Source organism: Protopterus annectens, chromosome 7.part1, assembly GCF_019279795.1.
Source record: "Protopterus annectens isolate FY-2018-M chromosome 7.part1, PAN1.0, whole genome shotgun sequence".
NCBI lineage: Eukaryota > Metazoa > Chordata > Ceratodontiformes > Protopteridae > Protopterus > Protopterus annectens.
Genome location: NC_056740.1, coordinates 299,567,531 through 299,585,030, shown reverse-complemented (window position 1 = coordinate 299,585,030; position 17,500 = coordinate 299,567,531). Strand labels below are relative to the sequence as shown.

The 17,500-nt window shown below is 38.8% G+C and overlaps 1 protein-coding gene across 3 annotated transcripts in view; it reads right to left on the bottom strand.

Moving 5' to 3' along the window:
- The window catches only part of LOC122807740 (laminin subunit beta-1-like), a 2,263,691-nt gene that overhangs the window by 1,733,002 nt on the left and 513,189 nt on the right, over positions 1-17,500 (bottom strand). For all 3 annotated transcript variants that reach the window (XM_044078727.1, XM_044078725.1, XM_044078726.1), the window contains one exon: positions 14,283-14,371. In XM_044078727.1, the coding sequence (XP_043934662.1) occupies positions 14,283-14,328 (46 nt within the window). In that variant the 5' untranslated portion in view covers positions 14,329-14,371. The remainder of the gene's footprint in view (positions 1-14,282; positions 14,372-17,500) is intronic.

Sequence of the window (17,500 nt, the reverse complement as noted above, 5' to 3'; positions counted from 1 at the left end):
CCAAAGTGTGGAGTATCCTGTATCCCTCATTTTTAGGTTTAGGAAAGAAAACAGGGAGATAGATAGTTTGGCTTAAAGCAAACTTGGATGCCATTTTAGACAGAAAAGAAGGATTAATTCTCAAAGAAACCGTGTCCTTGTGTTAAATGAGGTAGGGTTGACTCACCATAAGACCTTATAACTTAGATACCCTTCTTGCAGAGGTCAGAGCAATCAATAAAACTGTTTTTCATGTTAGGAACCTCAAGACAGCCAGATTAGTTGGTTCAAATGAAGAAAGTGTTAGCTTCATTAACACAAAATTAATATCTCAAGTAGGGGCCACTGATATACGTGGAAGCTTCTTATGTGAAATCCCTTTCAAGAACATTTTGACATACGACTGCCTTGAAAGAGGAGGATCCATGGGCAGACATGCTGATAAATGAAACTTGATAGATGAATAAAAATGGCCATAAGATAGTAATTCACACAAATATTGTAAAACCAGAGAAAAACTAGCCTCAAATGGGTGCTAGTATGTTGTTTGCTCTAAAAAACTTTTCTAGTTGCTAATCTATGATTTTTAGTAACAGGCTTTCTTGCCCCCATTAGTACCTGCTGCAATTAAGACCCAATCATCCAGCAATCCGTTGAAGATGATTGATGTTAGGGTGCTCTTGTGTGAATAGATCCATTCTGTGAGGAAACTTGTGGTATTTGCCCTTGGGCATTTCCAAAAGAAGAGAGAACCATGGTTGCCTGGGCCAGAAAGGAGTCACCACAATGATCTTGGGGGATGATTTCTGAATCTTCAAAAGTACCCTGGATATCAGTGGAAAGGATGTAAAAGCCTACAGAAACATTCTTGCCCAAAGAAAAGAAAAGACATCTGTCTGTCTTCCAAGCCTTCTTGCATGGAGTCCTGGAACAGAATTTTGCCAGTGGATTATTCGGATAGCAGGCAAAGAAGTCTACCCAAGGAACTTCCCACAGATGGATCCAGTATATCCCGATTAGCTTCCATTCATGAGGGTCTGCCCTGGTCCTGCTGAGCTTATCTGCCACACAGTTTTGCTCTGATGGAATGTAGGATGTCTGTAGAGTGAGATTGTGCTGTGAAGCTACACTAAAAGCTAACATGGCTAGTCTGCAAAGGGGGGGGGGATGACCTGGTTCTCCTTTGCTTGTTGTTGTACCACATGACTGTGGTATTTATTGTCTGCAACCACTTGAAGAAGTCTGGAGGACAAAAGATGGTTCAGAGAATTGAGTGCCTTGATCAAGGCAAGCATCTCCTTGATATTTATGTGTCTGCTTCTGCCCTTGATGTCCCACACCCCGTACACTTTTATCTCACCTGAAAGTGCTCCCCAAGCAAAGTTTGAAACATCTCTGGTTACTGAATGCTTTGGAGAATGGAGATTTCAGACAAACCCCAGTATTGGAATCCAAAAAGATAAAGGGTGTTGATGCTGAGACCAAAGAGATTTCAGATGCCACTGTATCTTTCTCATATGGAGCCTTGCAAGGGGTATCATAAGAATCCTAGATGCCATGAGACTCAAAATTCTAGGTATTCCATCACAGTGACCGAAGTCTGAGCAGAAAACATTAGAAATAGATCTAAAGAAAAATCTGTTTTTTTCTTGTGGAAGAAAAGCTGTTTGAACTGAGTTGTCTAGTCAACATCCCAGGAATATAATCCTGTGTGAGGGAGTCAACAAAGACTTTTGAATGTTCTCTTGGAATCCCAGCTTGTGCAAGAGATCTCGCACCCAAGACAGAAATTCCTGACATTTTGAAAAAAACTCTGCAAAGATAAACAAGTCATCTAAATGCAGAAAAATATGGATATCCTGTAGTCTGCAATGAACTGTAACTGGAGCTAGGCACTATTTGAACACTCTTGGTACAGTAGATAGTCCAAAGGGTAAGGGAGAGAACTGATAATGTGATCCAGACACACAAAATCTTAAGGGATGCCTGAAGTCTCATGAACTAGAAAGGCCACAGAAATACTTCACAAAGAGAAACCATGGTCTCCAACACCTGTCCTTTGAGGACAGGCTCAAATCACTGTCACTCTGCTTGGTATTGTACAGATTCCTCAGAGGGGATCTGTGTCTCGCCTACAAGTCAATCTTGGACCCTGCCCTACTAGAGATACTCAACATCCATAAGTCTAACTCCTCACGCATTATCTGCTCAAAACATATGACTCTAATATGTGACATCAACAAAACCTGCTGGAGAGACAGGGGTTCCTCCCAGAGGCTGCCTCATCTCTGGAATAGATTTCCCATACACGTCAAACAGAGTACCTCACTGACCCTCAAGTGCAACCTTGATGAGTGGATGAGAAAGCAGAAATTTGTCCCAGGGGTTCCACCTGTGTCCCTCATTGACAGGGGTGACAGGTGCTGACTGAGGTTTCTTTTTGGGGATAAACTCTTGGCTAGGCTTGTATGGGCCTCAGGGACATTAGCCTAGTAACCTCCTATGATGCTATGAAGTCTGGATGAATAGGAATGTGATGATAAGCATCTTTTACGTTTAATGTAAACAGGAAATTTGAAAGAGGAAGAAGAGGCAACAGGTTGTGAAGTGACATCAGTTTAAATTTTGGCACTATCACAAACAGATTTAGGAAAGAAAGATCTAGAAGTGGTCTAAAAACATTTTCTTTCTTTGGTATAAAAAACATCCTTGAATAAAACCCCTTCCCTATCTGGAAAGGAGGAACTAGTTCTATCACTCCTTGAGACAGCATGCGGCAAAAAACAGGTCAAAACAAAAAAGACTAATCTGTAGGATGAGGAATGACTCTCTGGAATACAGGAATTTTCTCCCATTACAATCTGTAAGCCTGATTAATGATTTTCAGAACCCATTTGTCTAAAACAATTCATTGGCAGAGTTTTTTGTTGAAAATAGAGATTCAGTCTTTCTGGAAGAAAAATGAGGCAAGGGTGGGAGAGGGTCAAAAGGTCTCTTGAACAGTCATTCAGACTTGGAGTGTCCTTGGTTTTGGAAGATTTGAGACTTCTTATTGGAACCTCCTTGCCACTTCTTCCTAAATATCTGTTTACCTGAATTTTGTTGAGACTACGCATTCTATTTTTTGCTGAAATTGGATGTGGGTTCTGAAAAATCCTTCTGTAACAACTCATAGTATTTTTCTGAGAGACTAAGAAACCTCTGTGTTCTCACACTGAAAAACGCAGGATATTCTAGCAATGGTCTCAGAGAAAGAGAAACCCCCACAGGGAAAATCAGAAACTGAGCTCTTCTCTGAGTCTGAATCAGAATTCTGAGTACAAAACCCTGAATCTATTCCCTACATCTTCCTGTTCAGATTCAGAATCTTGAATCTCTTCAGGAAATGAGGCATCCCTTTTTTTTTTTACTGGAAACTACTCTACAAGAAGGATCAACTGCCTGAATCAAAACCTTGAGCCATTCCCAATAAACTACTCCTATGCAAAGAAATTTGAAGAGGAGTAGATACACGCCTGGTTTTCTGTTTCTTTTTGACAGGAAAAATGGAGCTAACTATGTTACCAATGGCAGCCACTACTTCCCTAGAGATGGGTACAGCATTCTGACAGAACAGGGAAACCTTTCCTATTTCATCTCCCAGGACCAACAAGAGTGGCTGTACCTTGCCTCCAACAGCCACAAAGGATGTGGCTAACCCCGTCCATAGTGGCTGTAGGTTCTACACTAGTGGGATTTGAGGTAAAAGATAAGTGGTCTGAGGTACAACAAATAGTCACCACAGTCACACACCTGTGCTTGAGGTAAATGGCTAGCCCACTGTGGTTGCAAAGGCTGTTTGCTTAACTTTTTCTCTTTGTGGCTGGAAGAAGGACCAGCCATGGGACTGAATATGTTCCATGATCAAGCAGAAAATGTTTCCTCTATCCTGGGGAAAATAAGACACAATGCCATTAAAACTACCAGTAACAAAGCACTTTCAAACATTATGGCAGCCCCACAATGGAAAAATAAACCCAATTTCTTCACAGAAAATATTTTATCATTTAGTTAACACTACTTTTGACAGAAACAAGTGCTCCATTTAAAAGTATGTTACAGTCTCTAGACAATCAATTAAAATACACCACTCCTAACTTTAAAATAACTTTCCTGAAAAGGAAAGTAATAACACATCAGTAAAAAATAAGAAAATAGACATTTTTTCTCCAAACGTGAACTTATCTGCCTAGCTAAGGAAAGAAGAAGCCAACCAGCAATCCTCTCATGCCTCAGAGAAGCATATTCTTCAGTGGCAAGAAAGCTTTAAAGGGCTTTGCAACCAAACCTATGGTTTAGTCAGCTTGTTTTGAGCTACTTGATAGTTTGGGCATGTGGAAGGTGCCCTGAAGGTTTGAAAGCTGGCCGGTTGTTAAATCCTTGGCAGGATATAACCCATATAGATAAGGCTACTGCAGCAGTGATTAACATGAAGAACATCGCTAAAGGTTGCAGTGCAGTCAGAGGTAATGGTTTACAAAGTGACAGAGTCCCTGATTGACAGAGAGACTGTGAAGCCCAGCAAAGGTAGTAACTCAGGGATTCCTGCATTACAGCCTGTCAGGCCTCAAAAGTAAAGTGAGCAGTGTTGCAGAGTTACAGAGTTCAAACACAAACATGAATGTGAATGCTGTAGCCTCTATTTTTGAACAATATTTTAATGTATTCATAGGCTACACAAAATTCATGACTTTTCTATCACCCTGAAAATGAGTAGCGTCATATCTTTCAACCTCTAGAGAAGAGGATCATGGAAAAAGCTCCTAAAAATTAGACTTCTAGCTAAAATCATGGACAACTAATTAACATACATCACTCATATTCATAGACTTGGCAGGCAAAGTTATAGAGCCAAGTAGGACACCATCAAACTTTAATTTCATTATAGTCAAACATAAAATTATAATTGCATAAATATTACTATCCTGATCAAAACCTTTCCCTTATAACACAGAAAGCAAAATCACTCTGCACTATCGCAAATGCTTTAGATTAAAAAAATGTTCTATATCAAAAAGTCCATTTTATCTGAAATGGAACTTGTATAATATCTTTGCTGGCAAGACGCAATATATTTGTTAGACTGTTACAAACATTGCAGGTTAAATGAAATGATCAGCTGCTACTTAACTACTGTATATTGTGAATTAAGACAACCTGAATCACCAAAATGGATTTAATTGCATCTCAGCTTACAATACTAAAAGCAAAATATGACACTGTACTATCAGAAAATGTTCTATATTGAAATTTTGCAAGGCAAATTACAGTGAGTTACTGCTTAAGTACTGTTTATTGACATTTAAAGGAAAACTCCAAATTTAAAACCTAAACTATGTTTTTTATTACATCTTAGTAACAACAGAAAGCAAAATCACACTGCACTATGAGAAAATGCTGTATATTAATATACTACAGTAAATGATTTCTATCAAAAAATGTATGGTGATTGTACTGAAAGGACATAGATATTTTGGCTTGCCACAACTTTGCAAGAGAAGCAGAAGCAGTTAGCTGCTGCTTAATTACTCTTCAATGACATTTCCAGTAGGAACGACTGTTCACATTGGAAGCTATCAATTTAAGAAAGGAGTGAAGGCAAGGAGCACAAAGCGACAACATCAAGCGAAGTGGACGACTTACAAATAAGAAGAAAAGGAAAAACAATATAGTACTCTTGGCATTTTAAATGAAATAGGCAAGAGTAGAATCCTTCAGAGGAGGTTGATCACCCCCCTGAAATGATGGTTACTGCAGGAAATTAGAAATATTAAACTTTTATGCAATTTGGAGTGTAAGCATGCTGTCACATCTTGTATTAGAGGTTCAAGAAGCTCCCACCTTTCAGAGGTCAGCATAATGTAAGACAACTATGAATCAACAAAAATAAATAAATAATTGGTACAGAGTATGCATCACTTTGGAATATAATAACAAAGACAGTCCTCGTCCAAAAAGTATCATGAAGCTTCAAAGTGCTAAACTCTGAATGCATTTTGTTATACATTTGTTATCATCATTGATAACAAGTCTTGGAGTATCTCTAATCATTCTGAATGCATTTTGTTATACATTTGTTATCATCATTGATAACAGGTCTTGTTGGAGTATCTCTAATCATACTTCCTAACCAATGATGCTGGCTGGACATTCTGTATGTCGTAACGGTAAACTGTACAAAACCGTTTTAATTTCAATTTGATGGCTAAACTATATATATATATATATATATATATATATATATATATATATATATATATGTATAAAACAGAACTTTATATTTTGGTCTCTTTTGCATCTCACCCTTGGTGTAATGATGCTATAGAAATTAAAGAAATGATTTCTTTTAAGACATACCAACTCACAAGCTAGACGCATAAGACACAGCTAAATCAGGGTCTTTTCTGAATGCCCAGTCCAAATCCTATTGGACTAGGTAAGTGTTAAGTGACTGATATAGCTGCTTCTGCTGTTGCTGTGCTGCTACTACTGCCATTCGGGCATTTCTTTAATGACTGATGTACACTAGAACAAAAACATATTCACATGTTCAGTGAAGAATAATCAGAAATATACACGTAGATTTTATGTTCTCAGAAATCTTTGCTAAAACAAAATTGTTGGAGGATCAACACAAAACAGTATTCTCAGTGCCTGCTACTTCTTTTTCTTTCTAAAGTGGGCAATTTTCATTCTTTTATTATGCCTGAGTTGTAGTCGTTAAACTCATCCCCCTCCCCTAAACACTTTCTCTTCATATCTGTCATAATGGAAAATTTGAGCTGTTTTCTGCTTTGATTGATAGCTCACAGCTGGAGACAAAATTCATGTGCTGAGAATACTTTGTGTGATTTTCCCTGTTTGTCTTTTAAGTAGTTATTGAAAGGCAGGAGTTGGTAATTAAACCTGACTCACTAAAAGAATGCAGGGTATATGTGAAAACATATGTAAAGTCAATGCATTGACAGGAGCTTATGGGCTATGATGTAATATTTTAAAGCCAAACACTGTATTTTGGGATACTTGAAGCAGACTAAAAAAAAATCAAGATGCTGGGCCCCCATGTGTGCAGACTATGGAATTAAATTTAAAAATATAAAAATACAGTACATAGAGTCCAAAAAGTAGCATTAAAATGTAGGAAACATCAAGACTTGATAAAATAAACATGTTTTTTTTTCAGTCTGTGGACACAGTTCTCAATTAAAAATCAGTGTAAAAAAAAGACGTTCTTTAAGAATAAGGGAAAAAATTCACTTTTAAAAGACAAAGGGATAACCTGGAAATGTGCAGATTCCAGACATCCATGCAAGATATAACAAGTTTGTTTGGAAAAGGATTTCATCTGCAGGTGGTTGAACACATACATTGTAATGAAATCCTTACAACCAGTAATATCAAACTCACACCAAAAACAGGATGTCATCCACTGAACTGAACCACTGAAGTCCCCACAAGCATACATGTGCCAACTGCCAACAGCTAAAGAGTCACTGGTTGACAATAAATCTCCTGTGGATTCATTATCTAATAGTGACTGTGAAATATCCAGGTACAGTTGATTAATTAGAAAGCCATCAAAGTGGAACACCTATGTTACTTGCCAGGACAGCAAAGACTTGAGTTAATGCTAATCTAATTACTGCAAATTCTAATTGAATGCATGGCATTAATTGTATATATTTGTTGAATATGTATCTCAAATAAGTTCATAGGTGATTAATAGGTTAATGGCACAAGATCCTTTACAAGCCTAGCCAGTAATACCCAGGATTTGACAGTATTATATTTTAATTCCCCAGATATGGGATGGGGTAGTATAAGGGTAGTGGATCATTGGGTGTTGGAGCCCTGAGTCATTTCACAGACTGCCCTGTCCATAACCGACATGGGCAGTACCCAGGGAGTGAATTTACAGTTCTCCATCCATTTATCCAAATTATTTTTGAAGAGATTGAGGGACGTGCTTTATTTTACGAAGGGGGAGTTTATTCCATAGAAGAGGTAGCCTTTGCCAGCAAGTTCTGTTAGAGGCATAAATAAGGTTCAGGTCAATGGAACATGTAACCTGTCTTGTGAATATGTAAAATTTTCATCAGGACTGGATCAGAGAATGCCTTGTAGGTCAGGCATAAGTCACCTCTAATCTCTAAATAAATGATATGAAAGAAAGTAAAGTGATAGGGCTTTCAGTCTGTCTGCATAAGACATGTGTCTTACACTTTGCATTTTTTTTAGTGAAAAACCTTTGGGGCCATCCCATTTGGTGTAAGTGTCTGGCTACGTACATGCAGAATGGAGCACTGTACTCGATTATGGGCCTGATGAGGGTTGAATACAATGGTACTATGACTTACTTTGATCTTGATGCCATGCCTTTACTTATGAGTTGAGCTACACAGAAGGACTCTCTCACTACCGCAGCTACCTGGTGGTCAAAGTTTAGGTTACTATCTGTGTTCCTGGGTACATCACCACTGGGTCCACATTTAGGTATATGTTATCAATAGTATAATATAGCAACAACCCATGCCTGGGTGTGGGTAATGCTGGATTTACCCACAGTTGGTGTGATTTGGTCACGAGGGTGAAGCCCGAGTGGCCAAACAAAGCCAACCGTGGGTAAATCCAGCATTACCCACACCCAGAAGTGGGTTATTGCTATTATACAATGACATTATTTAAGAAAGAAAATAATTATTTTTCTTAAATAATAGCATTGTATAATGCCTCCTTGCTGCACTTCTGCAGCTGTCTGGTATTCTGCGGCAGTTCTGATTTTCTGTGCATGCGTATGCCTACGCAGTACATCAGAGCTGTGGGTAAAAGCAACGGAGAAAGCAAGATCTCTGTTGCTTTTTAGAAACTGTTTTGCTATGTTAAATGGGTTTAACATAGCGAGACAGTTTTGAAAAAAGCAATGGAGAAAGCAAGATCTCTGTTGCTTTTTACAAACTGTCTTGCTATGTTAAAGGAGTTTAACATAGCGAGACAGCTTTAAAAAAAGCAACGGACCAATCAGCATGCACGTTTTTGAATATTAATGGGGGGTCGTTGTATAATTAGCAAGATTATCTGATTTACCAAAGGGTGTGATTATGCATTTTTTAGCATTTAGTCTCAGACCATGGTTTTAGCACCAGTAGTTTGTCATTTTTAGGCCTGTTTATAGGATGTCAGCATCAACTGGGGATTCAGTGTTTACTCCCTATTTACAGACATCATCAAACTTGGTGAGCTACTATCCTCCGACAACTGCCTTCACTTCAGAGAAGTATATACCAAACAGGAGAGGTCCCAACACTGAGCCCTGAGGGACATCTCTAGTAACAGTTTTTTTATCAGAGGTGGATTCACCTATCTGGACAACATGTGTCCTGTCAGTGAGCCAGGTGACTATCCATCAGACAGTGGAGGGGTTTATGCCTAACTCAGTAAGTTTATTTATGATCCTTGAGCAGAGGAGTGTTTCAAAACTTTGTCCTGGTCTAGATAGGTGGTGTGTACTGTTTTACCCTCATCCATGACCCTGGTGACTTTCTCGAAGAAATCCACCAAATTGAGCAGGCAAGACCTCCCTTTGACAAAGCCAAACTGGGTCTTGTTTAGTGTTTGGAAAGTTCCTGTGTCATTACTGATCAAGTCTCCATGGCCTTGCAGATAAGACTAGTCAAGTTTATGGGTCTGTATTTCCCTGTGTCAGCTGATGGGCTCCCCTTGTGCAGAAGAATGACTGATGCAGTCCTCTATTCCTCCTGGACAAAACCCATCCAGAGGCTGTGGTTAAAGAGAGTTTCTACTGGCCCTGATAGATGCTGTATTAAGCTATTTAAGAAGCAACCTGGAATGCTGTCGGGACCCATGGAGGCTCTGTTTTTGACTTTAGGGAGCACAGTAAGAACCTGTTCCTTTGTAATGACTGGTAGGGGGATATTTCAGGTATTTATTTGGGTATGGTAGGAGGTAATGGGGGGAGAGGTTTAAATTGAACTTGTCAAGCAGCAGGTTTGCTATAGCTTAAGGTTGGGTGTAAGTGCACATTGCTGAGCACTTCCCCTGAGGATAGGAACTTATGGTTATCATTTACCTGGGAGACTATCTTTGCCTCATAGTTTGTATGTCAGATTTGACCATTTCTCTAATTTGTTTGTTTAGACAGATGAGCATCTTTCTGCACTGTTTTGTCTGTTCCTTCTTGGTTTTGGAGAGGATTTTTTTCTATTTGCCAGTAATCATAGGTTTGAGTTTGACAGGTACTGCCTCCTCTATGCAGCTATGAATGTGGTTGTACAGTGCTTTTATGTACAGCTCAGAGTTGGCCTCAGTATCATTCAGGTATTGAGGACCTTGGAAGTTTAATAAGCTGTTACTTAGTTTGAGGTAACTGGCCTTAGCAAAGTTCTTAACAGTTTTGGAGTTTGATGAGGGTTCTAGCTTAATTTTAATACTAAAGGAGATCATTTTGTGGTCAAATCTTACCAGGGAGGAGTTAATGTATGGGAGGAAGCAGCATCCCCTCATGTTTGTGAGTACTAGGTCTAGGATATTTGTACCTCTAGTTGGGGATCTAATTAGTTGCTCCAGGGTATTTGCATTGACAAAGTCCAAAAGCCTCTGACTGAGTGAATTATGGGTCATATAAGTCTTCCAGTTTATGAAGGGATACTTGAAGTCACATATAAGCATGGTGTTAGGCTGAATGCTATGATATTCCAGTAGGTTTATGTAGGAGGTGTTGTTTTTCAGACTGATTTTAGAGGATCTGTAGGTAGCAAGGTTATGATGGTGAGGGGGTTGCACCTGTAGTTAATTGGGCATGGAGCAGCTCAAACAAGTCATTTTTTTGGACCAGTCTAGCAGTGTACTTGTGCTTTATGCAACTGAGACACCTCCTCCCTTTGATTTATGCTGAGGGGAATTGAAATGTATGAACGGTATTGTAGCCTTTGATAGCTGAGGGCTTTCCATGGTTCTGAACCATGTTTCTGTGACAGCAGATGAGTCTGCATTTTCCAGGAAGACGAGCACCTCCAGGGAGGACAGTTTTTTTTTAAATTTAAACTCCTAGTCAAAGTCAAGTCAAAGAAAATTTTATTGTCATTCAGAACTACACAGCAGTGTAGCTGAACAAAATTACAATGCTTCATTCTGAATGCAGGAAACAGTTGCACATATAGACAGAGAAAAATTAATAAAATATCACAGTAGAATTTTAATAAGTAGCAATTTGTAAGTAAAGTAGGACAGCAGTGACCCACACCTATTCCAGAACAGGAGACAAAGAAGACAAGGAACAATATGAAGGTAATACTGTCAAAGTAAAATTGAAAGAATAGCAGCATATTTATGAATAGACTGAATTATTGCAGTTTGTATATTGCACTTTACAGTCCTTCATTGTGTAGGTGAGCTACCTTAGTATTGCACTTAGTTATCGCACATCCATAAAATAAGCCCCTTGATAGGCTAGTTATGTAACAGATGTCATGGTTCATTTTTCCCAAGAGTTCAAGTCTAATGGAGAGCAGAAAGACACTGTTTTTTAGTCTGGTGGTCTTACAATGCAGGCTTCTGTATCTCCTGCCTGAGGACAGACAAGTATATAGACCACTGGCAGGAAGCATTGGATCGCTGGAAATCTTTTTGGCCCTGTTGATGCACCAGCATTTATGTAGGTCCTCCAGAGGTGTAAGGGAGATGCCAATGATTCTTTCTGCCGCACTTACAACTCTCTGGAGAGCCTTCCAGTCCTGATTGTTACAGCTCCCATACCAGACTGCAATGCTGTTGATCAGGACACTTTCAATGGTGCCCCTATAAAAGGTCTGAAGTATGGAGCTTGGTAATTTTCCCTTTCTGAGTTTCCTTAGAAAGTGCAAGCGTTGTTGAGCTTTTTTGACTGTTCTGGATACATGGACTGAGTGTTGAGCAGCAGTACCTTTAAGTAGTCATGAGTGATTTTTTTTTTTATGTTGGAAGGTTTAATAACTTGGCATGGCATACAAAATGCACTATGGGATAGATACATTTTTTGCCAGTATCTGAAAGCCAAATGGTGATAAGTGCAAACCATCTATGGCAAAGCATCATGGTTTATCAATCATGTCTACCCAGGCTGACAGATATTGCTAATTGTTGAAGTCAATCATTTTTTGCTGGCACTGTAGCATCATCATTGGTGAAGGTAAGATGTTACTCAAGGCTAGATTCATAGCTACCTGGGACACATATTCAGGCATATTCATCATGTCTTTCTTCATGTAGTCCAGTGAGGTGCATCCTAGGTTATTTACACCTACATGGGCTATGACAATGTCATACTGTTACTTGTGGTTTAAAGACCTAATGCATGTGTGATCTGGCATATCTTGGCTCCAGACAGACAGATCACTGTGATCTTCTCCTTATTTAGCCTGGTAAGGGGAACATTAAGTATGTCTAACAATGGGATCCCCAGTAACTAGAATGTTTGGCTGTGTGGTGTCTTGCCTTATGGGCTTGGTAGCATGGCTATTATGATTTTCAGAGTTGTTTTGTATGAGATGCTTTTTTGAGTGTGCACGGGGCCACTGAGGGATAATTTTAGGAGATATTGGAGGTTTGGATAGATTACAAGTGAGCACCTCCGCACTGGTGTCTATATGTTTGTTCCTTAGTGTTGGTAGTGGATGTTTTGGGAGTAACACTGACGACCTGGTTTGATTTTTATGTGTATATATCAGAGCTTTGCCTCCAATGATATTGTGTATCATTGTGCTTGTATGATCTAAAATTAAATGTTTGTCAGTAAAAATGAGGCAGTTACTCCATTGCCTCAGGATGCCCATATTCACCTGGCCAGAAACAGAAATGATAGGGAAGCATCTTTCCATTATACTAGATCCTCAGTAGATGGGAAGGAGTAGGGAAGAGTCACTTAAAGGTTTAAGTGAGTGTTTTGTAGTATACTTTTAGATGACCTGCAGTGGTGCTGCCCTCTGCACAAACTGGCAGCTCTTTGAGCAGGTATGCACAGTGGGAGACTTTGTTTATCTTGTGATGTCACTCATCTATAGTATAGCTTAGTTTAGCATGGTATATATCTTTTCTCTGTATAAATGCAATACATTACCTTAGAGGATAGGCAGGGTGTCACATAATGCTGTCCTGCTTAGCAGCTGTTGTCATTTTAGTAAAGTGAATGGTTGCTTAATTACCATCGCATGTATGTCTCTTCACCAAACTGTTATGTGCTTAAAATGACACCAAGAGCCATTTCTTATCCCAGCTCATTCCATAATTAGTGGGCTCAGTCAATCCAAGATTACTCTGCTCATGTTTTATAACATCCATGTCTTCGTGTTAGTGTTTATTTTACTTTAGGCTCATCTGATATCTGCATTTCAATCAATTATTGTTGTCCAGCCATTTTCTTTTTCTTGTTCAGCCATTTTCTTTTTCTTGAGTTCACACTATGTCCTTAGTGTATATTACAGAAGTTTCAATGATTACAGTGTGGGCTAATCAAAATAATAGCTAGTTGTGTTTGGGTGGGACTGCTTTCTTACTTTACTCCTTATGGTCGGTCACATACAGGGGTAAGAGAATTATTTTCTGTGACATTACCACCTTCATTACTGAAGACAGTGGCACATTGCAATGACTGTTCATAATGGGGAAGTGTTTCAGGGATGTTTAAATAATTTTCCCCAAAGTATTTCCAAAACCACAGAAATCCACGATCTTTTGTTAAATATTCTTTTTGGCACAGCACTGAAAATGAGGTACCTTACTGCTTCCTATTACTTCCAAAGTACTGGATATTGTAACTTTATTCTGAGTAGTTCAGTTGCTCATGATCATGATATTTTCATAAACTTGGCACCTGCACAGCAACATGAGTTTAATGCTACATGTCAAGGGTTGGAACCACTAGTCTCCATGGATTTTTCTGCCATTCTTTACTGTCCTCATCTTGAAATTCCAGCAGCCACAATTGATAAGAGCTTAGATTGGGTGGGAGTGATGGAAAAGAGGTGATGTTAACCATCTGGCCCTATAACCAAAGAAATGCACACCTAATTTAAAACCAAGTGGGCTGCAAAAATGTATTGCATAATTCTGAAAGTTGTATTTCTATAGTACAAAAGCACACTCATTAATGAGGAATGGGAATACATGGCCACTGTATTCTTGGAAATGTTATTACCAGCTCGCAATGTTGTTTTTAATAATCACAGGCATTTCTTAATAGCTGACTGTGTCTGTTCTGGTGTTATACTTACAGGTCAAGAAGAGAAACAACAGGAACATATCATCTAATAGAAACATTCTATATGGCTTAGGTCTTCCACAACACACAGAGCAGCTGAATCTGAAAAAACAAGACATTCTCATGTTATTAATTATTTGTCAGAATAGTTATACAATCTGAAAAAACAGTAGGGTCATTATAACAAACAACAAATAATGCTTTAGTGACCATAGTAGGTGAAACAAAATTCAAGTACCAGAAAAAAATAAGTGATCTTCATTGGGTTCTATTATATTCCTCATCTCATCCCTGATTTCATTAATAAATTAACTTATAACCTTCCTACTCTGCAAATTATCATCTGAGCTGATGGCATGGTAATCTTTAGGCCTAGCCACAATCATTCAACAATCAAAATGCAACTTCAAAAAGACCTTAACTCCCTCAATTCCTACCTCATTAACCACAAACTAATACTTGGCAAAACCAAAAGCTTGATATTTAGCACCACCCACAGCTTAAGAATCACTGAAGTCACTCAGTATCACTACCCTGTATGGTAGACCAGACACTAACGTTCTATACTCATGTTGAGTTGATAAAATAACAGGTTCATATTCAGCAGGGATAGGGTATAAATAAATAATAAATTATTTTTTTTTTTTTGAAAAATAAAGTTTAAGCGTAGTTGCACAGGTGTGTCCATTGCTTAGCTACACTTAGTCCAGCTTAAACAGCACAAGAAGGTCAATAGCAATAGTTATTAAATGTAAGCAATGCTGCAATAGTGTAGTGGCCGAGCATATGCTTTGCAAGTAGCCATTCCTGGTTTGATCCCAATTGTAACCAATTTGCATTTTACATGTGAAAGCAGTACATAAACATTTTTGTTATAATTAGCTACAATATAACATGATATTTGTTAACTAGAGTACTGTAGTAGGTCCAGATGTAAGGTGTCAGTGTAATAAAGTTGTGAAACCCCCATATAAACACAAGTGGCCCATACAGTATAGTCACACATGAATAAATGTAATGAAAGCATATTGGGGGATGTCAGGGACAGTTAACAGATTTCTAATATGTAATGAATGATGAATGAATCCCATACAGCAGATAATGTATAAAATAAAAAAAATAAGCAATGCTAAGCATTGCACAACTCTGCTAAACAGGTGTAAGCATTGTGTAAATATGACTGCTAAGCAATGAGTAGCCCAGCTAAGTGGATTTATCTGTTGGTAAGCAGTGTTGAACCTGTCCCATTAAGCGCTGCCAACCTTATCTAAGCAGGTTTGCCTGTAGCTTAGCTTAGCTCAGCATATTCAAAACCATCCAATCACAACAAACAACAGGAAATTGGCCATATTTAAACCCCGCAAGCGGGAATACAGCTCACAACTGGTTGCAGCTTCCCACTGTAGGCAGTATGGCAGGAGTTGGTGAGGGCATGCGCTTCTGAGTGCAGCGCTGGGGCATACAGGAGTCCAAGGTCATGGTAGGACTCCTGGTAAAGAACCATGATGAGAGACTGCTGCATGGCCAGTACCAGGGCTTCCAATATAAAGCAGAAGCCTGGGACCATCTTGCCCGTGATCTCACCAGTGCCACTGGTATCCCTCGGACTGGTGAGCATGTACGGCACCACTATGCTGACCTGAAGTGGAGAAAGAGGGAGGTCTTGGACCAATGGGTCCAAGAAGCAAGGCAGAAGGGTGATGTCCCGCAGTGTGTAAGTATTTATATCAACAACTGTTTACTAAAGTCCAGCCTGTGTATGTGATGGATAGGTATGCCTAAATATTTCTCTGTTCCCTTTACAGCTGCAGCTGAGTGGGCTGTGAATCAGGAAGTCCATGCTAGCAGGTTGCAAAGGCTGTGTCATGATGAGTAACAATCCTGTTTGTAGTAGCCATACCAAATAAATATAAAGTAGTAGAATGTCACCTGGCAGTATAAAAACTGTGTATGGGTTGTACTGAATAAACCAGACAGTATGACAACAATAGTTTCATATAGATCATATTTCAATAAAACTGTAACTGCCTGGCAATAAAGTTCTAAATCCTGGACTGGTTGTGTTTAGTCCAGTATTGTATTGCATTTAGTGTTGCAGTCTCTGAATAGTAATTTTGTGTTAACCACTGTTACCCACACTGTGCTACATAAAAAATATGTCTAGGAATGTCTGTATAAGACTGTTGTAAGTACAAGGTCTGATTGTACAAACAAGAAAGACTTAGACATAAAACACTGAAGGAACAGACAGCAGTTTCTAAATAGGTTACTGTGATGAAACTGAAATTGTTGTATTTTTAGCACACACAGCCATGGCTCGAATCCTGGGAGTGGTAATAGTAAGATGTGTGCATAATCATACCTCTCAACTGTACAGATTTTTGCAGAATGTTCAGATAATTGCCTCATATTTTAGGCCCGTTCCTCTGTCTTCCTGGCAAATCACTGGGATGATCCCAAAATTGTAGTCACTAAATAATATGACATACATTTGATGTTCAGACCTCAAATCCTTCATAGAATGTATATTAAAACAAATCTAGTTACTCTAGCAACTGTCTAAAAGTTTATAAGAGCAATATTCAAAATATGTCTCTATGTATACCCCCATGTTGTCAAGCTTTGTCCAGATGTTGTGCATTAAGAGATTGAGAGGTATGTGCATAATTACAACAAGGAATCTTAGAATATGTGTAGAAACAGTCAGGTAGTGTTAACAAACATTCCCTCCACAGGTCTACCAGCTAAGATAAGTAGAATTTAGCTGTAAGACAGTTGAAGTATACACTGTGTACAAACATACCACTGCCCAAATCAAGGCCATAAGGTATTGCAATAATACCTGTAGATCAATGATCATTAAAGTTGTGAGTACTGCAAGGATATATAAATTGTTAATTGACATCTCTCTGCCCTCCCCAATATCTCCACAACAATAATCTAAACACACAACTCAGTGGGTATGTTTACACGAAACCTACTGTTGGGACATATGTCCTATTGTTCAATAAATATTTAAATGTGTTTCTATTAAAGTTCCATGTTGAAATACTATCACTGGTGGCCTGTTGCTATCAATGTAACCTGCATGCCATTGTAATGGCCACTGTGGTTCCCTATATGCATGTGTTCTGTTTGTTATGCAACTGTTCCAAATCTGGTGTTTTGGGTTAATGGGAATATCTATGCATGCTGTTATAACTAATCCTGGATTGTGTTGACTATTACTAA